This window comes from Homarus americanus, unplaced genomic scaffold (genome assembly GCF_018991925.1).
Source record: "Homarus americanus isolate GMGI-L3 unplaced genomic scaffold, GMGI_Hamer_2.0 scaffold52806, whole genome shotgun sequence".
Classification (NCBI taxonomy): domain Eukaryota; kingdom Metazoa; phylum Arthropoda; class Malacostraca; order Decapoda; family Nephropidae; genus Homarus; species Homarus americanus.
The window spans coordinates 4,366,996-4,393,982 of record NW_024720773.1 but is presented as its reverse complement, the minus strand read 5'-3'; the positions used below and the strand labels follow the sequence as shown (position 1 = coordinate 4,393,982).

The 26,987-nt window shown below is 43.6% G+C and overlaps 1 protein-coding gene across 1 annotated transcript in view; it reads left to right on the top strand.

The window, feature by feature from the left end:
• The window catches only part of LOC121861125 (collagen alpha-1(I) chain-like), a 58,659-nt gene extending 45,153 nt beyond the window's left edge, over positions 1-13,506 (top strand). Inside the window, exon 4 of the mRNA XM_042358689.1 lies at positions 12,585-13,506. Coding sequence (XP_042214623.1) covers positions 12,585-13,506 — 922 coding nt within the window. The remainder of the gene's footprint in view (positions 1-12,584) is intronic.
• The last annotated feature ends 13,481 nt before the right edge of the window (positions 13,507-26,987 follow it).

Genomic DNA, 26,987 nt, shown 5'->3' with positions numbered 1-26,987 from the left:
TATCATTATCATTATTATTATTATTATTATTATTACTATATTTCAGAAAGCATTAATTTTTAGCCAGAGTGCGACTTGGCAATTTAGATTCTCTCTCTCTCTCTCTCTCTCTCTCTCTCTCTCTCTCTCTCTCTCTCTCAACACCAGACGTCCATATAAATCATCATCTTGAAGGTTTATAAAGTAGAAAAGTTTGTTCACAGTACACAATAAAATTTACATAGAGAAATTTAAGGGAAGGTTTTAATAGTGGTCGGACACCTGCTGGGTATATGAGTGAGGGAGGTGGAAAGGTCTCTCGGAGGGAGGGAGGGAGGGAGGGAGGTGGAAAGGTCTCTCGGAGGGAGGGAGGGAAGGAAGGAGGGAGGGAGGGAGGGAGGGAAGGAAAGGAGGAATAAAGGGAGGGAGGGGAGGGAGGAAAGGGGAAAGAAGGGAAGGAAGGAAGGAAGGAAGGGATTGAAGGAAGGGCTTGAAGGAAAGGAGGAATAGAGGGAGGGAGAGAAGGGAGGGAAGAGGAAGGAAAAGGAGAGTGGAAGGAGGAAAGGAGGGAAGAAAGGAAGACAGAAAGAAAGGAAGGATGGAATAATTGAATGAAAGGAAGGAAGGAAAGAAAGGAAGGAAGGAAGGAAAGAAAGGAGGAATGAAGGAAGGAAGGAAGCGTTCATAAACTGTTATCAAGTATTAACTCTCAGGGAAGGAGGTCACCATCGACAGCAAGGAAAGAGACTTTTTTCTGTGGTGGTGAAGCAGAATCAGGTTAGTGACGTCAATAAGCATCAGTTTTTTTCCTATAATTCATTTTCTTGAGTAATATACAAGAAAGTTAATAAACGTTCTCCTTAAGAGTCAACACGGATGTTTAATTAACTCTTCTCGCTCCATTCCTTACTTCACTGCTTGCCTCCCTTCCCTTTCTCTCTCTATTTCTTCCCTCCTTTCTTTCCCTCTCTCCATTCCTTCATTCCTTACTTCACTGCTTGCCTCCCTTCCCTTTCTCTCTCTATTTCTTCCCTCCTTTCTTTCCCTCTCTCCATTCCTTACTTCTCTGCTTGCCTCCCTTCCCTTTCTCTCTCTATTTCTTCCTTCCTTTCCTTCCCTCTCTACATTCCTTCATTCCTTACTTCACTGCTTGCCTCCCTTCCCTTTCTCTCTCTATTTCTTCCCTCCTTTCTTTCCCTCTCTCCATTCCTTCATTCCTTACTTCTCTGCTTGCCTCCCTTCCCTTTCTCTCTCTATTTTCTTCCCTCCCTTCCTTGCTTCTTTTCCTTCCCTCGCTTTCTTTCTTTCCTTCCCTCTCTCCATTTCTTCCTTTCCTTCCCTTTCCATCTCTTCTCTCCCTTCCTTATTTCCCCTTCCCTCTCACCATCCTCTCCCCTCTCCCTCCCTCCTCCCACCCTCTCTCCCTACCCTCCCTGACCCACAACCCAGCCAGGGAGAGGCACTAGCTCAACCAACACTTCGGATACGGTATAATTTACAAAAAGAAAAATTCTACTTATAATGGCCACTCAGTCTGTTAACAAAAACTAGTTCCTCAGCTGCCGGGGACTAAGAACTGTCGCGTGTAGTACAGTAATAAATCTCTTTAGGGATTAGTTAAGATTAGTAAATGTACCGATGGATTAAGTCTGATTTGTGAATGTCTCAAAGGGATTAACTGTACCTGAAGTCTGACACCCTCCCACACACGAGCGAAATCCCACCACAAAATGACTAGACAAATATTTGGATTGCTAAGATGATGAACCCGGGAATCCACTTTATCGCGAGTGATAGTTTTACGAGGGGGTGAAGGCGGGGTCCCGTTCATGAGGTGGTGGTGCAAATAGTCTGTTAGAGTCAAAGGTTATAACTACCTGCTAAATGTCGCCCCTAACTTACCTCTACCATAAAAACGCGCGCGCTCACATGCACACACACACACATTTTATAACCACTTTGCTACCATATGTCATACCCTCCCCAGTCTTGACCTCACTCTCCTCCCGGCCTACTTATCCCCCCGCACCTCACAGTGTTCAACCATTTGAAATTGGCAACAAACTCCTGAAATTTAAATCCAAACGCTCTACAACCCCAATTGACCTCCCAATCAAAATTTACAAGGAGTTTGCAGTCGAACTTGCCACCCCCTGCTGTTCCATTATGAATGCATCCCTCAGATAAAGCAAATGCCCTAATGAATGGCAAGCCGCATTTGTCACCCCTATCCCCAAGGTCCCCACCCCACAGTCCCCTAGTGACCTCAGGCCAGTTGCCATTACCCCCATACCCAGTCTACTCTGTGAAGACTTTGTTTCTGAATGGGCATTTTTGCATTTGCTAGTATTTATCAGTCATTTGACCCACAGCAATTTGGCAATATGAGGACCTCCTCCTGCTTAGTTAGTTTCCTGGATTTTCTGCACAACAACCTGGAGAAACGTAAGACATCACTGGCCGTTGCCCTTGTTGATTTCAGGAAGGCTTTTGACCTTGTTGATCACTGCACTGTTATTAACAAGGCCATTGCACTAGGGCTGCCCACTAACCTGGTCTCATGGCTCATTGATTTCCTGAGTGAGCGTCGTCAGGCAGTCAGGTACCAGGGTTCTGTCTCCACATTCCAACACCTCACCTGCGGTGTTCCCCACCTGCAGTGCTTCCTAATACTGATCAACGACGCTCTATCGGACACTCCTCACAGGTGGAAGTACGTGGATGACTGCACTGTGGGGGCTACAGTGGATAACACCGCATCTGACTTCTCATAGCTACAAGGCACCCTGGACAGGCTACAGGCATGGACTACGGAGAACAAGGTCACCATCAATCACACCAAAACCGTAGTCATGCACATCAATACCGCCACCACTCCAGCAGTCACAGTGGGTGCCCATCCTCTCCAGTTAGTGCAGTCTGCCAAACTCCTAGGTGTAACTATAGACCATTATCAAGGCAGCCTCGTACCGATTCTACATGCTACAACGACTCAGGTCACTTGGGACACCCACGCCAAAGCTGAGGACTATCTACAATGCCTTTATTCTCCCCAAATTAACGTATGCATCACCAGCCTGGTCGTCTTCTCTCAACTCTATCCAACAATGTCAGCTAGAGAAGGTACAGAAGAGGGCCTGCAGAATCATGCTAGGCGCAGACCACTCCAGCTACAACAACGCTCTCGCCACCCTGGAAATGCCATCTCTCAGTGACCTCCACCACCATGCACTAGTAGGATTTGGCAGTGGACTACTGCATCAACCTCGACACCTACTGCCACCTGCAGTCCGCCACTACAACAAAATTCAGCCCATAAGAGCCCGCACTGATAGATATAAGAATAGCACCATCCCATCTATTGTTAAAATAATAAACAACTGATTTATGTACTGCACAGCCCTGTAAATGTATTGAACGTATATTATTATGTCAAATCACATGTAAGTTTGTATATTTTCAGCCACCGGCTGCAACTCTATTAATAAACCGTTTATTATTATTATTATTATTATTATTATTATTATTATTATTATTATTATTATTACACACACACACACACACACACACACACACGCATATACATCCAATCTATTGAGACGTTTTTTTAATCATCCAAAGGTGTGAATGAGAAAATATATAAGTAAAAAATAAATAAATAAATAATAGGAAACTAACGAAAATAAAATTAAAACTAACGAAAACAAAACAAACTTACAAAAACAACAAGAACACTCGGGGGTAATTATCACCTCATTAACTGGTGCCATAAGTGTGCGTGTTTCCTGGAGGTTAATGGAGCAAGTTTGGGGTATCATTAGGGAGAATAACTTGACCTGTGATGTAGAGGTGGGTGTCTCAGTTGTCTTGATGGGTAGGGTGATTACCTCTCTTATTCTCCCTTATGCAGATCTTCACACTGACTAACACTTATTCTCCCTGATACAGATCTTCACCCTTACACATATCTTCACCCTCACCACCACACTTATTCTCCCTTAGTGATCTTTCTTCACCCTCACTACCACACCCAATTCTCCCTTATGCAGATATTCACCCTCACTAGCATACTTATACTCCCTTATGCACACCCTTACTACAATATTAACTTGTTCTCCCTTATATAGATCATCACCCTTACCACTAAACTTATACTTCCATACACTAATCACACCCTTACAACAATACTTATTCTCCCTTACACAAATCGTTACCACCATATCTATTCTCCCTTACACACACACACCCTCACCACCACAACTTATTCTCCCTTATACACACACCCTCACCACCACTCTTATTCTCCCTTACACACACAGACACTCCCTCACCACCACAACTTATTCTCCCTTACACACACAGACACACCCTCACCACAACTTATTCTCCCTTACACACACACCCTCACCACAACTTATTCTCCCTTACTCACAAAAAACTATCTTCTCCCTACACCATGAATCCCCATTAAAAAAAAAATATATCCCATCACACTTATAAACTTTGTATTAGTTACCACGGGTCAGATTTTTATTACCAGCAGAGAAAAAGTCAACACAGGCGTCGTCTGATGAAGAGTACAGAAGCAGCCATTACATTTGTCGCTAGGGTGGAGGGATCATCAGTACATTAGCGTGATAGTCTATAAACGAGTGGGCGACATCAAAGAAAGAAAGAAAGAAAGAAAGAAAGAAAGAAAGAAAGAAATGAAAGAAGTGACCGTTATGCAATCGAGGGTCCGTTAGATGTGAAACCCCTTTCTAACGGATTATATGGAGAGTCCGTTATATGGAATTTATCTATTTCTCTATAACGTGATGACGGTGATCTGATGGAGAGAGAGAGAGAGAGAGAGAGAGAGAGAGAGAGAGAGAGAGAGAGAGAGAGAGAGAGAGAGAGAGAGAGAGAGAGAGAGAGAGCCGCCGTGTGATAGCCCTGGGTGTGGAAGCGTCGAGAGGGAGAGATGAAATGAAACACCCTTGACTGGAACCCCCCCAGAAGACCAGGACGAAACAACCCTGCCAGCAACACCAACCCTGTAGTCTAGAATCAGTGAGGGGGTGAAGGGTGAGGGGGTGGTGATGTGAGGGTGTGAGGGTAGGGGTGCGGGTGGGAGTGAGGGTGAGGGGATGAGGGTGTGAGGGTGGGGGTGCGGGTGGGAGTGAGGGTGAGGGGATGAGGGTGGTGATGAGATAATGAAAAACAAAAATATATAAAATAATCTGAAGAGCAGAGTACAGTAAGGGAGAAGAGCCACAACTCTCCCCAACAGACGGAGTTCCACCACTTCAGCTGACGGGGGGCAGGACGTCACCAACAGAAAGGCGGCATCTATAAAGTTTAGCTTCACTGTCATTCCGCTCGGATGACTTTGTGAGGTTACACTACACATCCACACGCAGCGTTTTGGCCTCCGATGACTGAAAGTTCGGAAATGGTTCTCGATATGTGTGTGTGTGTGTGTGTGTGTGTGTGTGTGTGTGTGTGTGTGTGTATTCTGACTGACACTCGGTAAATAAAAAAGAAACTTGCCCGTGTAACTTGGGTCTAACATTGGAGGAACGGTCATGGTCCAACAGTATAATAATATATTTACAAACAAAACAAAACTGTATCCATATGGTGCCTGTGTGATCCTTAAACAAGAATATTTTGACACAATGATAAAGATAAGCGCAAAATAAAATAAAAACAATAGCAAACTGTCCAGCAATACCAAACGTCAGGGCCTGTACGAGGAAGTGTGAGGGGTGGAAGAGGGAGATGAGGGGGGAACATTGAGACAAGCCGTACCCCCCCTCCAAGACTAAAGACAAATTACTGTAGTTAAGGTGATGATATAATTTAAGACCACACCAGCCTCCAGTAACGTGGTGTGAGATGTGAGGCATGAGGGACACACACACACACACACACACACACACACACACACACACACACACCACTGTAAAAAAAACTCAACAACAAATCGTATAAAAAATGTGTTTACTCCTTGTCAATCTGATTTTTGTACTGCAACTGCTCAAATTCCTTATTAAATGACCTTCTCCCCATGTGATTCTGATATACTGTAAATTCATCACTTATGTCACGTATATTTAGTGTACAATTCCTGTATTTTTTTTTCAATAAACCCTTAAGTGCTATTCATTCTTACACATAAACGAAAACAATATAGTTAAGTTGTATTAATTTTATTTTCTCTTTTCACTGTCGAAAATAAGTTAAATCTTGCAGTGTTAAGAGCCAAAGATCACAGCTTCACCTTATAAACCTAACCTAACCTAACCTAACCTAACCTACACAGCATGTTGACTGTAGTCTTACTTCTATTGATATTTATGTGTGAATTTGGCCATCCCGGCCTTTTACCGCCTCACACATAAATTCTCCAACTTTCAACCTCAAATAGATTTCCACGAACAATACATTTAGGCTCCATAAATTTGGCAGAGACATTCAAAACAAACTGGGAATATATCGCTGGTGGTCTTTACTCCTACAGCTCCCTATATTATATTACTTCCGGAGCCTAATACTTCTTACCTTCTTCTCCTACATAAAACTATCACTTAGGACCTTCTTACCCCAGGAACTACACGATAAAACAAAGTCGACAGTCAGTTTAGACAACACCAGTATATGAGGATGGGTTTATAAGACTCAGGAATAATATACAAAGGTTTAATAATATATAAATTTCTCAAGCGTGTGGTACAAACGTTTTAAAAACACTATCTCTCTGCCCTTCACCCAGCAGCCAGCTTTCCCTCCACCCTGAGAGTGACCCCTCGACTCTGGGGGGTCACCAGAGGTCACCCCGCACCGTAAGTCCACCACACAAATAACTCGTATGATTTATGACCAGCAGGTGTTAAGGTGATACCCACGCCACTGATTTTTCCACAACAAAAAAAGGTTTTAACCACCAGGTACAGGAATGCTGAGGCTCTCCCTGCACACACACACGTCTTTGACTCTACTATAACTGATAATATAACGCCGTGTTTATTTAACCTCAAATATAATTCAGCTGTATGAGGATTCGAGTAAATAATCTGAACCATTATCAGAGACTTTCGTGTGAGCTTTGAATTCCATTACATTATCGACTAAGTGCAGAAAGCTACAGCTCAACTTACCTTTGTGAGGACGTATAGCTTAGTTAATGTGAGTGGAGTGTAGAATATAACCTCATGTGAACAACAGGGATTATTTCCGGCTGTTATTTGTGAGGTTATTAACACTTAAGTGAGTCAAAGCGTCTAGCACACAACCACTCATAAGATACTGTCACTTAAAAAACTCTCTCTACTTGGGGTGATCGATGAATTTCACAATGAACACTACAACTCCTATAGTCTAGGTAGTGTTACTAAAATCCTTCGTCCGTTGTGCCATATTTTTTCCAACACAATTTTGTATAGATAGTTTTTTGAGTGACTGTACAAGGTATGACGCATCCAGGTAGCAAGTGAGTGAGTCAGTCAGTCAGGAGGTCAACACCAACCATCGAATGACCTGACTCAAACACAAAACATAAAGTCTCCAATAGAGGAAAATATACATGAAATATACATGACTATTAACCCAAATATTTTACCAATTAAGTTAAGTTTCACATCGAGTCATTGTTTATTAATCAACACAGCCGCTTGTCCTCTGCCCCAACACCAGCCAATAACATCACAACCTGACGCAAGTGAGAGACAATTACTTCTGTGTGTGTCGCTAGAGTGAGAAATATGCTAATGTTGGAATAAAAAAACAAGTCGAATGGATAAGAGAGAGAAGGCGGTGGTGAAAGGAAATGACATCTGAAGAAAAACGGTGAGAAATTAAGATGATAAAAAAAAAAAAAAAAAAAAAAAAAAATTAATTAAATAAAAAAAAATACAATAATATAAATAAAAATAAAATATACAACAAAATAAATACACGAATTATCAGACAACACAGAATGACTCTATGAATGTTAAACACCATTAATAATCCATAATTTGCATATAGTTCTAACCCCCAGTGTAAACTAATATGCAACACCCAACCCAACCCAACCTAACTTTAATTTTATCTTTCAGCCAACCAAACCCGAGTAACAATAAAGGGTATCTCTTAACAATATCTCCTTCTGATTATTTTAACGAATACATTTATAAACCCAATCTAAACTCATTCAACTACCCACAAACATAACCTATATATGACAAAACAATCGTCTACAATCACCTACAATCGTCTACAATCACCTACAATCGTCTACAATCACCTACAATCGTCTACAATCACCTACAATCGTCTACAATCACCTACAATCGTCTACAATCACCTACAATCGTCTAATTACGATAAATTGTTCTTCCAAACATATACAATTATATACACTTATCATTAGCCTTACATACAACCATTGATGATCTAGTGTCAGTTTAAACTCTTATATCCATCACGTTACAGTAGTTTAAACTCTTATATCCATCACATTACAGTTCCACCATTGATGATCTAGTGTCAGTTTAACCTCTTATATCCATCACGTTACAGTTCCACCATTGATGATCTAGTGCCAGTTTAACCTCTTATATCCATCACGTTACAGTTCCACCATTGATGATCTAGTGTCAGTTTAAACTCTTATTTTAATCACGTTACGAACACGAGAGTAATTACATCACCAGGTGGAGGGTAAACAATATACCAGTAACTGAAATGTTTACCCAAGGATGACCACAAAAAATAAATAATAATAAAAAATAAATATCAATAAAATAAAATAAAAATTCTTACCTGGATATTTTAAGACCAATTAAATGTCTTTACCACCATTATCATCACCTGACACCCCCCCCCTCCACCCCCCACCCTACCTGGAAAACTGCCAACATTAATTAGCATACCTGGCTTTAAGTAACATCACCTGGTCCTTAAACAACATCACCACCTTAAACAACATTGATATTACGCTTTGAAAATGTTACCCATAGTTACACACTTATTGCTCTCTCTCTCTCTCTCTCTCTCTCTCTCTCTCTCTCCTGTCTGTCTGTCTGTCTGTCTGTGTGTGTCTTTCAACCTTACGTATATCACCTTCCCAGAACTTCCAATTCCTAGAGACATTACTTTGATTCTTAGGGAGACAAATAGTTGAAGAGCTGAGGACTTCAGGGAACGTCTTGGTTTTTCCCTGTAAATCTTTATTGAGCAATACTCGGAGGGAGAGAGAGAGAGAGAGACTGCCTACACACAAAAGGTCACACAACTTATGGCCAACAAACACCTCAACAAGATACAATTTCCTGTTTGTACCATAAAACAAAAAACAAAACAAATACAAACACCATCCCACAGGTCACATGCGGTAAAGAACAAGTGAAAATTAATATTTGTTTTACGTATAAATTCCAGGTAAGGTAAGTCGGTACACCTGAAGGTCTCTCTCTCTCTCTCTCTCTCTCTCACTTCAACACACACACACACACACACACACACACACACACACACACACACACACACACACACACACACACACACACACACACACACACACCTCCCGGCATTATCACCCTCTCACCCCCATCCATTCACCACTAATAAGAAGTGACAGGTAACATATGACTCAAATCAACATGTTATTTACCGGCCAGACTGATATCCGCAATGATCTACACGATATACAATAGAGTGAGTGAGTGAGTGAGTGAGTGAGTATAAAAAAAATAATAATAATAATGAAAAAGTAATAAAAATTAAATATAATAAATAAATACATAAATAAATAAAAATAAAAAAAAAATTCTCCGTAACTAATTCTTCTTCTTCAGTGTTTCGCGTCAGTCTTCCTCTCACGGGTTTAATGGTGACGATGAATTGTGGTGGTGGTGTTGTTGGAGAGGATCAATATTATTGTTGTTTGCGTCCACATTGCATCACCACTACATAACATGACCTCATTACCCCCTCCCCCCCCCATGACTGAACACCTTCACCACAGTACCCTCACACCCTCCTCACACCCAACGCATAACAGAGGAACATTATTTCACCCTGGTAGCCATGTTATTCTTCACAGTAAACCAATGTACAGTACCCTTCACTTGTGCGTTTACAGGGGGTCATCAGGTTTTGAGCAGTGTGGCGGCCCTGTGTTTGTTTACATTCGACAGAAGGAAACTCACAATACTAAACACACTATGGAGTCAAAGTAAAACAATATTAAAACAAATATCTCAATGTAGTGATTGTTGGAATGTTTATATGACGAGCCCCTGTAAACCCACTAGTGAAGGGGACTGTACCTCACACAGACTGGCATTACAACTTAGAACAATCATTAGTGTTGAGGGTGTGTGTACTAGTAATGGCTACAAGATGTTGAGAGATAGGTGATGGACTTCCTGGGTAGTTGAGTGACCAAGTGACCATTGTTAGGACGAGTGACCGCAGCAGGTGGCCAGCCAACACAGCAGGAGACGTCCCTTAACCACGTCACTAAACACCGTCTTATCATCCCCTCTGTGACTTTACAACAACGGCCAGATGGGGTGAAGGTGCCGCCTACCGTCAATAAACGTCACGTCACAATGATATCTTGCGGTATAAAGTCCCACCCACCCGCAAGACAGCTTCAGAAGTAAACAAGGGTTGTATTACCTGCCTAGCAAAGAATTAATATAGCTTGGGAGGCAAATGAGTTTCCGAGACCAGGAAGTTCAATGACTTAACCAAGTTAGGGAACCTTCAAAACATTCGCTTCGGGTCATAAGTTTAATGAACCATTGTATAACACACATAATAAATTATAAGTAAAGGCAGTTTATGAGTTACGATAACTTTACCTGATGTTTCGATCCAATAGAGACCGACGTTAATTGTGGACCAGCACAAGATGTTCAACACAAGACCTGTGATGTGTAAATCCAAGTTATCACACTGAAACATTCCTTTTATTGTGTTAAGTCACCTCAGCCACTGACCTTTAGATCTCAAATTGAACTGATCTGTTTGTTGTCTAAGTAGAAAGTTACAGGTCTGCTTATGCGAGATAAACACTTCTTTTGTCCGGTTCAGTTGATTTTCAGCTTAACTTACTTATTTCAGTATTAATTATTATCTTCATGAGCCAGGAGAGAACTTTACGTCAAGTTCCTTAAAGACAATAGAACAGCTTAAGATGACACCATGGAAACTTTTGGTTGGTGGTACAACAAGTAGCGCTAGTGCCTCTCACCACCGTGTTCTATCCCCAGCCCGGAACTGATGTAAGAAGGGAGTTTATCCAGTGTGACCCTAACAAATACAGGTGTTCTCCTGTACTAACACTAAGACATTAAAGGCCATAAAGTAACACAGATGAGACCGACCGGATAGCTAGTAGGCTGAGAAGTGGTAGAGGTGAAGAATCAAAATTAAATTACTACTGGCATAATTATCATTAATTCAGAATTATTATAAACATTGTCCATCGACATAGTAGTATGATAAGAGAGAGAGAGAGAGAGAGAGAGAGAGAGAGAGAGGGGGGGTAGGACACATGTGTACCCTTATGATAAAACATACTATTGGCAGAACTAACAAGCAGCAGTTTGAGAATAGAGATGACAGCTACACCCTGGGTTAGTGACCATAAAAGGAAAGTATAGACAATAGCGACACTCAGGTCTCCAGCCTACATGAGAGGTGTAAACTTGGCAGTCTCATCAAAGTCCTTCACGAGGCACTACAATAACGCCACGTGAGGCCAATTGCCCCTGTGACCTTGCACATGGGTCAAGGTCACCCACTTATTTTGACAGGCTCCAGACACAGGTTAAAGTACAGAAAATTATCTAGTGTTAATTTGGTCAATGTTGCTACAATACTTGACTGGATATTACCCTAATATTAACCAAAATCAATGTCATCCCACGGAACCCCTCTCCCCCGTAAGCGTTTCTGAATGACGGAGAGAGAGGATTGGCCATGCTAACTGTACCAGGTGAAAGTGTGGGCAACTGTACATTAACATCTATAGCGTTAATTATTTCTGGTTCTGCTACACTCAAATCAAAGTCTTTCCCAAACCTGCTCTGACAAGTACAGGTAAGAGCCTCGCATGTTGCTCCCACCTGGATTAAGTGGTCTGAGGATCTATCATGATGCAGCACAAGTGAGGCAACAGTGTCCATAACTGTCAACAACACAACATTTGCAGCGAGAGAGTACGATAGTTTTGATTATTATTATCATTATTTGACAGTATTAGAATTATTAAATTTTATATTTGTTCTATCTTTTTATTTAAAAGTTACTTAAATCCTTCCTTGTTTACGGCTTTATATCCTGTTATTATTATCTTTATATCCTCTCTTATGTTATCTTTAAATCTTGTTGATAATTTTATATTTTGGAGATTAATTTACGTAATTCCTTCTCTGTTTAAATCCAGGATAACAACACAATAAGAGAGGCGAGAAGAAGTGAGAGAGTATAATGATTTGTTTTCTTACGTTCTTATCTGTGTCCGTCCCACATGATGAACCACGAATCATGGCAAGAACAAACCATGACGAGCAAAAACATGACGTGAGCAAACCATGATGAACAAACCATCATATCAACATACCAAGCCACCAACTTCACCAAGCCATCAACTTCACCAAGCCATCAACTTCACCAAGCCACCAACTTCACCAAGCCATCAACTTCACCAAGCCACCAACTTCACCAAGCCATCAACTTCACCAAGCCATCAACTTCATCAAGCCATCAACTTCATCAAGCCATCAACTTCACCAAGCCATCAACTTCACCAAGCCATCAACTTCACCAAGCCACCAACTTCACCAAACCACCAACTTCACCAAGCCACCAACTTCACCAAGCCACCAACTTCACCAAGCCATCAACTTCACCAAACCATCAACTTCACCAAGCCATCAACTTCACCAAGCCATCAACTTCACCAAGCCAACAACTTCACCAAACCATCAACTTCACCAAACCATCAACTTCACCAACCCATCAACTTCACCAAGCCAACAACTTCACCAAGCTTCATCAACTTCACCAAGCCATCAACTTCACCAAACCATCAACTTCACCAAGCCATCAACTTCACAAGCCATCAACTTCACCCAACAACTTCACCAAGCCAACAACTTCACCAAGCCATCAACAATTCAGCCATCACCACTTCACCAAGCCATCAACTTCACCAAGCCATCAGCCATTCACCAAGCCATCAACTTCACCAAAACATCAACTTCACCAAACCATCACCTTCACCAAGCCAACAACTTCACTAAGCCATCAACTTCACCAAGCCATCAACTTCACCAAGCCATCAACTTTACCAAGCCATCAACTTCACCAAGCCACCAACTTCACCAAGCCATCAACTTCACCAAGCCACCAACTTCACCAAGCCATCAACTTCACCAAGCCAACAACTTCACCAACACAATCCCAACGCTTCATTACAACCCGGATCAGGACAACCATTACATCAGGGTCAGTGAACGCCTACAGATAAAGTCCTTCCCTCGCTAACTTTTTCTCCCCCTTTTCTTTCCACTAAATTTTCATCGAACTTCAAACTTTAGCTTCAAAAATTAATAGGTAAAAGTTTAAGTTTTAATCGATATCTTTGTTTTCTCTCTCTTGAAAGAAATGGGAAAAGGAATTCAGTGATAGTTATTATTTCTTGGTGATTCCGTGTATAAATATTTACCTCACCTACTGTTGGTTATAGACACCCACCTGCAGCTAGTCTCCCACACTCACCTGTAAACAAGAGATATATATTAATAAATTTACTTACATACAGTTGATATCATTACTTATACACAGTTGACATCAATACTTATATACATGTGACACGCTACCATCAGCCATACACGCCGCCATCAGGCATACACGCCGCCATCAGGCATACACGCCGCCATCAGGCATACACGCCGCCATCAGCCATACACGCCGCCATCAGGCACACGCCACATCAGCCTTACACGCCGCCATCAGCCATTACGCCGCCATCAGCCATACACGCCGCCATCAGCCATACACGCCGCCATCAGCCATACACGCCGCCATCAGCCATACACGCCGCCATCAGCCATACACGCCGCCATCAGCCATACACGCCGCCATCAGCCATACACGCCGCCATCGCCGCCATCAGGCATACACGCCGCCATCAGCCATACACGTCGCCATCAGCCACATACGCCATCAGCCACACGCCGCCATCAGCCACACACGCCGCCATCAGCCATACACGCCGCCATCAGCCATACACGCCGCCATCAGCCATACACGCCATCAGCCATACACGCCGCCATCAGCCATACACGCCGCCATCAGCCATACACGCCGCCATCAGCCATACACGCCGCCATCAGGCATACACGCCGCCATCAGGCATACACGCCGCCATCAGCCATACACGCCGCCATCAGCCATACACGCCGCCATCAGCCATACACGCCGCCATCAGCCATACACGCCGCCATCAGCCACACGCCGCCATCAGCCATACACGCCGCCATAGCCACATACGCCGCCATCAGCCATACACGCCATCAGCCATACACGCGCCATCAGCCATACACGCCGCCATCAGGCATACACGCCGCCATCAGGCATACACGCCGCCATCAGCCACATACGCCGCCATCAGCCATACACGCCGCCATCAGCCATCACTGCACGTGCTCCCTCCCTCGACCCACAATGCATCACGGAAAACAAACCATAACATCATGGTGAAATTTGGCTAGACATCTCCAACATGTCTATGAGTCCGCCAGTCAGTCAGTCAGTCAGTCAGTTTTATTTATCAATCAGTCAGTTTTATTTATCAGTCGGTCAGTCTATTTGTCAATCAGCCAGTCAACCTATTTGTCAGTCAGTCTATTTGTCAATCAGTCAGTCAGTCTATTTTCAGTTAGTCTATTTTTAGTCAGTCAGTCAGTCTATTTATCAGTCAGTCAGTCAGTAACAAACTACACATGAACCCAAGAATTTCCTTCACTCAACTTAACAAACTTGAAAACTTGCCAAAGTTATATTCAACTTTAACTTTAAAACTTGCTAATACAAACTTCAGCACAGTCCCCGTGTGTGTGTGTCTGCGCGCGCGCGTGTTTGTGTGTGTGCGCGCGTGTGTTGTGTGCGTGTGTTTGTGTGTGTGCGCGCGCGCGTGTGTTTGTGTGTGTGTGTTTGTGTGTGTGCGCGCGCGTGTTTGCGTGTTTGTGCGCGCGCGTTTGTGTGGGTGTGCGCGCGTTTGTGTGTGTGTTTGTGTTTGTTTGTGTGTACGTGTGTGCGTGTTTGTGTGCGTGTGTGTAAAAAAAGTGAACTAATTAAGTGTGCTGACAGACAGAGAGAGAGAGAGAGAGAGAGAGAGAGAGAGAGAGAGAGAGAGAGAGAGAGAGAGAGAACTACACGAGGAGTCATTACCTGCCTGGCTCGGGTAACATCCGAAAGGTCAACCAAGGTTAGTTAGGTTGGGTTAGGTTAGGTTAGGTTAGGTTAGGTTGGGTTAGGTTGGGATGGGTTGGGTTACGAGGGTTGTTGTGCCTTTGTAATCCTCTGTAAACACAATTTAGATAAAGATAGAGCAACTAGATCTAGGGTTAAGAAATTATAGCGTCTTTATATAAAATCAAATAAACATTATCACCTCAATGATTGATATATTAAAACATTACACTCTGTTATATGAAGGAGAACGTAACACCCAAGTAACACTCCAGTAGCAATAACAAATTATCCCAAGTAACAATAATAACAAAGTAACAATTAACCACGTCATCAAACACTCACGATACGACGACAATCACAAACATTACAGAGAGAATGTTGCCATAAACACATATTAAGGTCAGCTGTACAGTTATGAATTAAACTCAGCGTCAGAGTTACAGGTTACCAAGTGACAAACGTACACTCCTCCTGGTATACAAGACCTCATTTAGGAACAACCATTAAATAAATAAATAGATAAATAAAATAAATAAATAAAAAATATAATAAATAAATAAATAAATCACCTAATTATATTTTTTTTCTCTACAATATAACCCTGACGTGTGTGACCTTCAAGCAATATTAATCAAATGTAAACAAACCAATACAACTCTATCACACAAGAGGCCACTTGAACATTCATATACAATGGACACTTGGAGCCGAGGTGACCACTGTGATCCTCCAGAGGCCGCCCATGTCCTTGTCTCTCATACTCACAGAGGCCGCACATGTCCTCGTCTCTCATACTCATAGAGGCAGCCCATGTCCGCGTCTCACACACACACACACAAACACACACTCGACACCACCATCCTAGAACAATTGATCTGTCTCCGCCGCCACTGATATGTAATGGAAGAAGGCGCCAAGGTGAGCACTGTAGTTCTCCAAGCTGACACACCGGGAGTCCACGCACCAACTCTCACACACAACCAGCGGCGTTGATAATTCATTACCATGGCATCATTAACAACAAATTTCCCTCATAACATAATCAACAACACAATTCCACAACATTTTCTCTCAACTTCTGTTCCTACATCATTATTTTCCATCAATTTTTCATATATTTACATACAATTTCAATTCCCTTTACAAGATCATATAGTATCATATTCCGTACTTTACAAGACTCGTGTTGGTGAAAGATTTTAGAGCCTGTCTCCACCACCCGAGTCTTCGTTAGGTAATTATGGTAAAAATATTAAATAAATTGATTTACTCTCGCAGGAAAACTTTTACCTGAATAAGAGGAGGTTAAGGCTAGAGGCTGTTCACCTGTACCTCATGACTGCTGTATTACTTGTGGTCTTCCCTCCCATCATCACCGTACCAACATACGACACTGGTCCTGGCCACACCCACCCTCATGACAGCTCTATACGTCTGACTGTCAGGTGATATGCACACTTAATGGTAATATACGACTGTGCAAGGCAGAGGCTGGCAGAGACTGTCACTTGGACGCTATATGGAGGTGGCAGCTTATACACAATGCCGTGGTTTATAATGTAGTGCATTAAGGACACCAGCGGATATATCATTTTTAAAACCTTCATATACAGTGTACAGTCTTAATACGTGTAGGATAGACTAAGGTATTCAAAATGTGGCTGTAAATAGTGCAGAGCGTTGAGTACTGCATATGACCATACATGACAAGTCACTGGTCACTGCCACAAGACTAGAGATGATGATGTTATGTAATCATCCATGACAGTGAGGGAGGTGTCATGGTCAGTGGTAGAGGGGGACACACACACACACACACACACACACACACACACACACACACACACACACACACACACACACACACACACACACACACACACACACACACACACACACACACACACACACACACACACACACACACACACACACACACACACACACACACACACACACACACACACACACACACACACACACACACACACACACACACACACACACACACACACACACACCATCTTTCCACAGTGAGAGTCAGTACGAAATACAACACACTGTATACTATTAAGCCTTCGACACACAAGAAGGCAGAGTAGGCGACATATGCTCTCACACCACTTAACCTACCCGGGTCACGAGCCAGCGATCCTTATAGGAGAGAGGACGAGAAGTAACATCCATCCGACCACCATACATACACATGAACCACCACACCACTACAACCACTGTCAATCTCGTGTGCCAGTGGATCATCAATCACCATCAACGTCCAAGTCACTAACTATTTAACCCCGTGGCATTTAAGCCCTGACCGCCAGACCACAAAACTGCACTACATAAACCTGTGTGTTATGTTTATAAATGTTGGTGAAACACATGAGGAAGTTACGGTGGCTGGAACACTGATGGCGGCCACCCTTCACCATAATGTAGTCTCTGTTATGACAATTGTGTCTTGATGTGCTGCTGCTCCTCCTCTTCTTCTTTCGCCGCCTCCACCTCCTACGCCGCCTTCTTCTCCTCCTCCCTTTCCCCATCCTAAGCCACATTTTCCTCCTCCTCCTCCTTCTCCTACGCCTTCCCCCCATTTTCCCCTTCCCTTACGCCTCCTCCTCCTTCTTCCCTTTCCCCTACGCCTCCTCCTCCTCCTACACCTTCTCTTCCTACACCTTCTCTTCCTGCACCTCCTCTTCCTGCACCTCCTCTTCCTGCACCTCCTCTTCCTGCACCTCCTCTTCCTGCACCTCCTCCTGTACCTCCTCTTCCTGCACCTCCTCTTCCTGCACCTCCCCTTCCTCCTCCTCCTCCTCCTACACCTCCTCTTCCTGCACCTCCTCTTCCTGCACCTCCTCCTCCTACACCTCCCTCTTCCTGCACCTCCTCCTGCACCTCCTTCTCCTCTTCCTGCACCTCCTCTTCCTGCACCTCTTCCTGCACCTCTTCCTCCTCCTTTCCTGCACCTCCTTTTCCTACGCTCCTTCGGTAACTCCAATCATTCCTACATATATTTCCCACAGATGGACCTGACGTGAAGCCTCTGAAGGGAAGACATATATAAAAACTACAGACAGACACAGACAGACAGACAGACAGACAGACAGACAGAGACAGACACAGACAGACAGACACAGACAGACAGACAGACACAGACAGACAGACAGACACACAGACAGACATAGACAGACAGACACAGACAGAGACACAGACAGACAGACACAGACAGACACTACAGACAGACAGACAGACAGACACTACAGACAGACACAGACAGACAGACACAGACAGACAGACAGACACAGACAGACACTACAGACAGACATAGACAGAGACACAGACAGACACAGACAGACACTGCAGACAGACAGACACAGACAGACAGACAGACGACACAGACACAGACAGACACTACAGACACACAGACAGACAGACAGACACAAACAGACAGACAGACGACACAGACAGACAGACGACAGACACAGACAGACAGACAGACGACACAGACAGACAGACACAGACAGACACTACAGACAGACACAGACAGACAGACAGACACAGACAGACAGACAGACGACACAGACAGACAGACGACACAGACAGACAGAGACAGACAGACACTACTTCATTTTAGTTGACCAGTTACTGCAGTTACTACACCCAGTTCCAGTTATCACCAGTTACTACACCCAGTTATCACCAGTTACTACACCCAGTTACTACACCCAGTTATCACCAGTTACCACCAGGCAGCAGTTACTACACCCAGCAGTTACTACCCAGTTACACCCAGTTATCACCAGTTACTACACCCAGTTACTACACCCAGTTATCACCAGTTACTACACCCAGTTACTACACCCAGTTATCACCAGTTACTACACCCAGTTATCACCAGTTACTACACCCAGTTATCACCAGTTACTACACCCAGTTATCAACAGTTACTACACTCAGTTATCACCAGTTACTATACCCCACAATTACAAAAATTTCCCCACAAGCACAAAAAATTTCCCCACAAGCACAAAAAATTTCCCCACAAGTACAACAAATTTCCCCACAAGTACAACAAATTTTCCCACAAGCACAACAAATTTCCCCACAAGCTCAACAAATTTCCCCACAAGCACAAAAAATTTCCCCACAAGTACAAAAAATTCCCCACAAATAACACACAACCCTCCATATTTTTCCCTGACTGCCACAATGACTAATCCGACTGACTACACACTGTATATCTAAGGCATTTCTCCCGGGTTCATATATCACTGGCGAAAATCCCTCCAGGCAGCAGGACGTGAGGCACTTATCCACGTGAGAAACTTGTCCACGAGAGGCACTTGTCCACGTGAGGCACTTGTCCACGTGAGGCACTTGTCCACGTGAGGCACTTGTCCACACCCGACGCTGCAGGGGGACGACACAGCTCACCATGACCAACAACCGCATAAATAAGTCACAGTCGCTCTCCCGTATACCCGAGTTTGATCAGTCGGTAGAGAGTCGATGAAGTGTGTGTGTGGGTGTGTGTGTGTGTGTGTGTGTGTGGGTTTGTGGGTGCGTTTTATTCCCTTCTCATCACTTTACTGTATATTCATTTGTTCATGTATCTTAAAACAACCCTTTGAAAAACAAGATCCCACACACACACACACACACACGCAACAACAGCAAGTCGCCTCCCGTCATCTTAGTCTGGGTAACGTCTGAGCCAGCTGGTCTTCCCGAGGTCCACGTCCCCTGGTGACTGATGATCATTATTAGTGTGCTGAACAATACTGCTGCAGCAACAACCACTCAAATTACTCACATTATCCTTCACCTCCCACACGGCTCCTTCATCTCTGGGTTTACAATGTGGTTTAAGTTATGATCCAGGTATATTGTGGGGTTTATGTCGTGCGTTTCGTTGTAACCAGTTGATGGCTCACAAGGCCCCCCCCCGCCAGCTGCCTCGTTCAACTTGAATAGCCGTTTATTGCCTTTTGAATGGTTGAAAATGGTAAGCGGGATAGAGCCTTTTCATGATGTTGTATGTCCGTGATTGTTAACATTATTTTTGGCAAGCGATGATGCTACAAGCTGCCAGGTGAAGTATGTATAGCGCCGCCGAGTATTTCTTCAACGTTAAGTATCTTATATATTCCCCCGCGGGTGACGAAGACCATCACGAATTAACCCACCAAACTTAAAATAAACATAAGAATAAATAAATCTATAAATACAAATTCACAAATAAATGTTTAGCGAGAGAAAACTTTAAATACTCTGTAGATTCTGTAGAAAGAGTGAGAGCATTGTGACCCTCCCTCCCTCCTTCCCCACATGTATAAATCTCTCACTACTGTACTGTAGATGTAGAGACCGAGTGAAAAACTTGATCCCCCCACCTCGGGTCCTCTACGCTGTGAGGGACGTTATCTTAACACTGATCCACCACCGTAAAATACTGCCAGCGAACACAACAATTTTTAAGGAATTACTTTTATGTAGCTTTAACATTTCTGTACGCAAGATATTTTTGGCTATTTTAGTATTACATTATTTTTAGTCTGTATATTTATAGTGAGAACGAAACATACATTATAAAGTTTAATCTAAAACACACACACACACACACACACGACGTTCTTTCACTCAGTGCCTGGTGGTACTCGTATTTGACCGGTGATAAGCTGGTGGAAAGGAGAGTGGTGTGTGGGTAGGTTTAGTCAGTGGAGGGAGGGTGGGTGAAGTCAGTGGAGGGAGGGTGGGTGGGTGAAGTCAGTGGAGGGAGGGTGGGTGGGTGAAGTCAGTGGAGGGAGGGTGGGTGGGTGAAGTCAGTGGAGGGAGGGTGGGTGGGTGAAGTCAGTGGAGGGAGGGTGGGTGGGTGAAGTCAGTGTAAGGTGGATGGTGGGTTAGTGGACAATCAGTGGAGGGTGGGTAGGTGGGTGGTGGGCTTATCGGACAATCAGTGGAGGGTGGGTGTGTCTGGATGAAGCTAGTGGAGTGTTGGTATTGAATGTTTACGTTATAGTGATATTAACATAACCTATTTTAAGCACATATGAGAAAATAACAAATAATACCTGGACTGCTTTAATTAACATAACAAAAACAAACAATAACAAAATAATAAATTCTACCAGACTTAAAACAACAAATAAATAAAAACAATTACATCTCCAGCCCCTGTGAGACTCTGACCCACACACACGCACGCACGCACGCACGCAAACCTTCCAATCACCCTCACAATCTCGGTACTCTGATGGAGGTTGTGGCGTAACTAGGGTCGTCCCCACCCTTATAAAACAGTCAACCAGTCACTAAAACAGTCAACCATCACTAAAACAGTCAACCATCGCTAAAACAGTCAACCATCACTAAAACAGTCAACCATCGCTAAAACAGTCAACCATCGCTAAAACAGTCAACCATCGCTAAAACAGTCCAACCATCGCTAAAACAGTCAACCATCACTAAAAGTCAACCACCATTCAAATAATCAACCACAATTCAAACAATCAACAACCACCACTCAAACAGTCAACCACCAAATAGTTAACCACAATTCAAACGATCAACCATCACCACAACAGTCAACCACCACATCCATCACCACCACCACCACCACCACAGTAACCAGCATAAACCGCAGGTGGCAGGAAAGGCGATACGAGGCATATGGTGATAAGCATGACCATTAATATTAGTAAGTGGCTGAGTGACTGACTGACTGAGTAGTGATTGACTGACTGTACTGTACTGCCTCCCTCTTACAAATCTCCCATCGTGGAAATAGGCTTTAGTCGTTCATTATTTTTTTACATAATTGGAAATATTATTTTTAGTGTACTTTTGAAGTGATGTGTATAATAAATATGATCGTTCACATTCTAAAAAATATCGAGTATGTGTGTGTGTGTGTGTGTACCTTCGTCATGACAGTGGCAGTAACCTGGAGGAAGTAGTGAGGCAGACAGGGAAGGGGTCGTACAGGAACTCTCGTACCCGGGTTTTATCACAGTCTCTGAATATCCCCAGCCACTGTCATCACCCTCGGGAATGAGCCACCCCCTTATTCACCTCCCTCCCATTACTTCTTTTATTACACATATTTACGATAACATTACCTTTATTTCCCTGTCATAGTGCGCGGTATGTGGTAGAGGTCGTCACTTCGGGTGTTGCTCTGACCTCGTTCTTGATTTCATTTTCATTCTTATTATTTTTCTTTCTTTTGGTCTTTTATTTCTTATTTCTCTTACTGTATGAGGAAGGATAATTTACAAGGCCAGCCTTCACCAACTCGGAATTAAAAGTGGGCTATAAATTAATAATCTGATATTTTAAGGGATATTAATTAACCTTTGTTGATTTATGATAATTTCCACATATGAGGAAACAAAAATAAATTTGTGAAACGCTCTGGTAACATAAATAGCTTGAAGAGAACACGAACACGATGATCAAGTTCTGAGACAAACTCCTGCACACTCACCACATAACGTCACGCAGGGAGGTGGTGGAGGTCACTGAAATTTTGTAATCTATTCTTGGCTCTCTTCGATATATTAAATTTATGTTACCAGAGCGTTACACAAGCTTATTTTGGCTTCGTTAAGTGTGGAAATCAGAGATCAACACACAATAATTATTATCCTTTAAAATATCGGACTATAAACACGATAGATTAGATATTAAAGTAATGTGTTAATTTTACCTACGTCCGTCCGCCAACCAATCAGCTGCCTTGCTACAAACTGACCCTAGGCTTCGGTTGCAAGATTCGAGTTAACAGACTATAGGATCAGTTCACTATAACACACAAAGAAACTTAGATCGTTGTTCGCCCTGAGTTACAGAACCTCCAGCCAGGCCACTGTCAGATTCTTACCAACACCAGTTCCACCCCCCCACCCCAGTCTGACGCTGGGATCCTTGATTAATTTTATTTTTAGCTGCAAATGGTGTATTCTAAGGACATTCAAGGGAAGTAAATCAACTTTCTTTCAAGCTCCGACAAGGCTTTAGAAATCGTTTACCCTCAGGAGGTACCTGGAAGTAATCAGTAGGTACTTATCATGTATGGCTGATGGTGTGGCAGCAAAAGAGCTCTCCTTCCAGCCAGCACCCGAGACAAGTTTACGAGGATAAAGTAGCGGGTGCCCCTGACTTCTGAGAGTGGTGGTGTATGGACGGCGGTATACGAGGTGTAAAGCTTTCAGACTAAAGGGGGACCTGGACCCTAGGGAAAATAACTGCAACACTCGCTGTAGCTGGACAAAAATATACTTTTTGTGGACGGCTGGAGACGAGTTGACAAGAATTTTTTCCTCTTCAAAACTAAAAACCTACTGCAGGTAAAGCAATAAAATGAAACTGTGAGGATGAAGGAAGTGATAAACCTGGAGTATAAAACATTATATACACCAATGGCACCTCTGAGAGAATTCACTTCTTTTTCTTAGTAAATAGTAATCGAAATAAATTTACATAAATATCTTTGGTCCAGTGAAAATCAACAAGGACAATTTTCAGAAAAAAAAATCACCTATAGAACACTGAGTGAGGCACTTGTAGAAAACATAAGCCGTGATATAATATGTGACAGGCAGACGGACAGATAATGCACTCCTGTGTGGCATCCCGACAGTGGTTGACAGAACAAAAATGTGGGACGACTTGTACACAAAAAGAGAGAGAGAGAGAGAGAGAGAGAGAGAGAGAGAGAGAGAGAGAGAGATTTACTTTACATCACTTATTTTTAAGTTTCATATCAACAGTAGTGTCATCTAGCCGGTGTGCAGCAGTACTAACACGCCATAGTGAAGATGCTTAATGATACATCCCGGCCTCTAACGACCACATAACTACAAGGTGATTAACCCTATAAATGAAACTGGATCATTAATCACCTATCCCAGCACACACACACACACACACACACACACACACACACACACACACACACACACACACACACACACACACACACACACACACACACACACACACACACACACACACACACACACACACACACACACACACACACACACACACACACACACACACACACACACACACACACACACACACACACACACACACACACACACACACACACACACACACACACACACACACACACACACACACACACACACACACACACACACACACACACACACACACGCCATTATCAGGCACCAGGGACCCGGGAGTGTCCATAAGGCCGTCATCTTTGTGGTTAGTAGACATTACACCAAGAGTTATTGGCTCTCTTACCTGGCTCTCACCACCACCATGTATGTCCCCTTAACCTGTTACTACCGCCACCACAACCTGCGGCTGTTACTCTCACTACCACCACCACAACCTGCGGCTGTTACTGTTATTACCACAACCACCACAACCTGCGGCTCTAACTCTCACTACAGCCACCACAACCTGCGGCTCTTTCTGTCACTACCACAACTACCACAACCTGCGGCTCTTACTCTCACTACAGCCACCACAACCTGCGACTCTTGCTGTCATTACCACCACACAAGTAAACCTTTCTCAAGACCTCCATGTACTGGCTCCCTCCTACGATCTCCGTTTATAAATTTACACCCGGGACTTTAAGGTATTCTGGACAGATCTATGTTTACCTGTCTAAAACTTCACGACTCTGCACTTAAAATTTACTCCAAAAAATCCCGAATCCATAGAGAACTTACTTCAAAAAACCCCAACCAACACTCCACCTTGTCTCGGTGTTGACTCGTCATCTCTTTAACCTCGTATGAAGTCACTATAGTCAGTCTAGCAATATTCTAGCCACCTGTCAGTACCAGGGAGCAGTCAGTCGTCCATCTTTACCCCGACCCACAGCTTCTCGCCACCATTTGCTGCATCCTGGTCAACAGAGCCTGGATGTACAGTATATATATATGCAGTATAAGATACAATGGCATATATTTGTGTCCAGTTTATTTCAAGTGGTTTATCATAAAAGTCTGGGGGAAATATTTGTGTGTTATAGATGTGATGAAACACGACACGAGGAATGAAGGTCGACGGTGTCAATACTATGATGGACTCCTGCACACACTATCCCTCCTGCTGTGTGTGGTCAACCATGAACTGTGTCAACACTCTGGATATCTGTCAATGTTCTAACTAAGTATTGTATGTTACTACCTTGTGTCAGTGTTACAGTTCAGTGTCAGTGTTTCAGTGTCAGTGTTACAGTGTCAGTGTTACAGTGTCAGCCCTGTATATAAACTATCCCCCAGAGCTGCAGAAAGCAATAAACTGTCAACAGTAAATTCAAGGTGTGAGTTATCTCACACACACACACACACACACACACACACACACACACACACACACACACACACACACACACACACAAAAGCTATGTATTTCTAAACGTCATATAAATCTGATACGAATCTTACACAATGCGACGTGTTCAATGCTTTAGGCACAACTCATAGCTACGGTAGATACTAAAAGTTACTACCATGTTGCCGCTTCTTTACACTACTACACTGTTGTGCCTCGCTGATATCAAAAGACTTACAGGGACAAGGACAATTGATGACATTATATATAACATTTCCTTTCATACTGTCTTGATGTTGATATAAAGTGTGGTATATATTTGGTGTTTAATATGTTATGGCATCAATAAAGGAGAGAGAGAGAGAGAGAGAGAGAGAGAGAGAGAGAGAGAGAGAGAGTTGGGTAGGCAGGTCAGGATGATGTACAGTAGGCGTTGGTCATAAATCTCTCAGCGTGACACACAAGGGGCAGCTGGTGTAGGTGGTGTCAGGCCAAAAAACTCGACACTTGTGCACTCCCCACCAGCACCATCGTGTCCTCCCGCGTCACGGCTTCACGAGAACATTAGTTTTAAGGTTTTCACAGCTGGGACTCACGCTAACGAGGCTCTCTTGTACCTAGTCACTCTGCTGGTAGGTAGAGTGTCTGGGTAGATCTCGTCACTCTCCTGGTAGGTAGAGTGTCTGGGTAGATCTCGTCACTCTCCTGGTAGGTAGAGTGTCTGGGTAGATCTCGTCACTCTCCTGGTAGGTAGAGTGTCTGCAGATCTCGTCACTCTCCTGGTAGGTAGAGTGTCTGGGTAGGATCTCGTCACTTCCTGGTAGGTAGGAGTGCGTCTGGGTAGATCTCGTCACTCTCCCGGTAGGTAGAGTGTCCGGGTAGATCTCGTCACCTCCTGGTAGGTAGTAGAGCGTCTGTGAGATCTCTGTCACTCTGCTGGTAGGTAGAGTGTCTGGGCAGATCTCGTCACTCTCCTGGCAGGTAGAGTGTCTGGGTAGACTTGTCACTCTCCTGGTAGGTAGAGTGTCTGCAGATCTCGTCACTCTCCTGGTAGAGCGTCTGGGTAGATCTCGTCACTCTGCTGGTAGGTAGAGTGTCTGGGTAGATCTCGTCACTCTCCTGGTAGGTAGAGTGTCTGGGTAGATCTCGTCACTCTCCTGGTAGGTAGAGTGTCCGGGTAGATCTCGTCACTCTCCTGGTAGGTAGAGTGTCCGGGTAGATCTCGT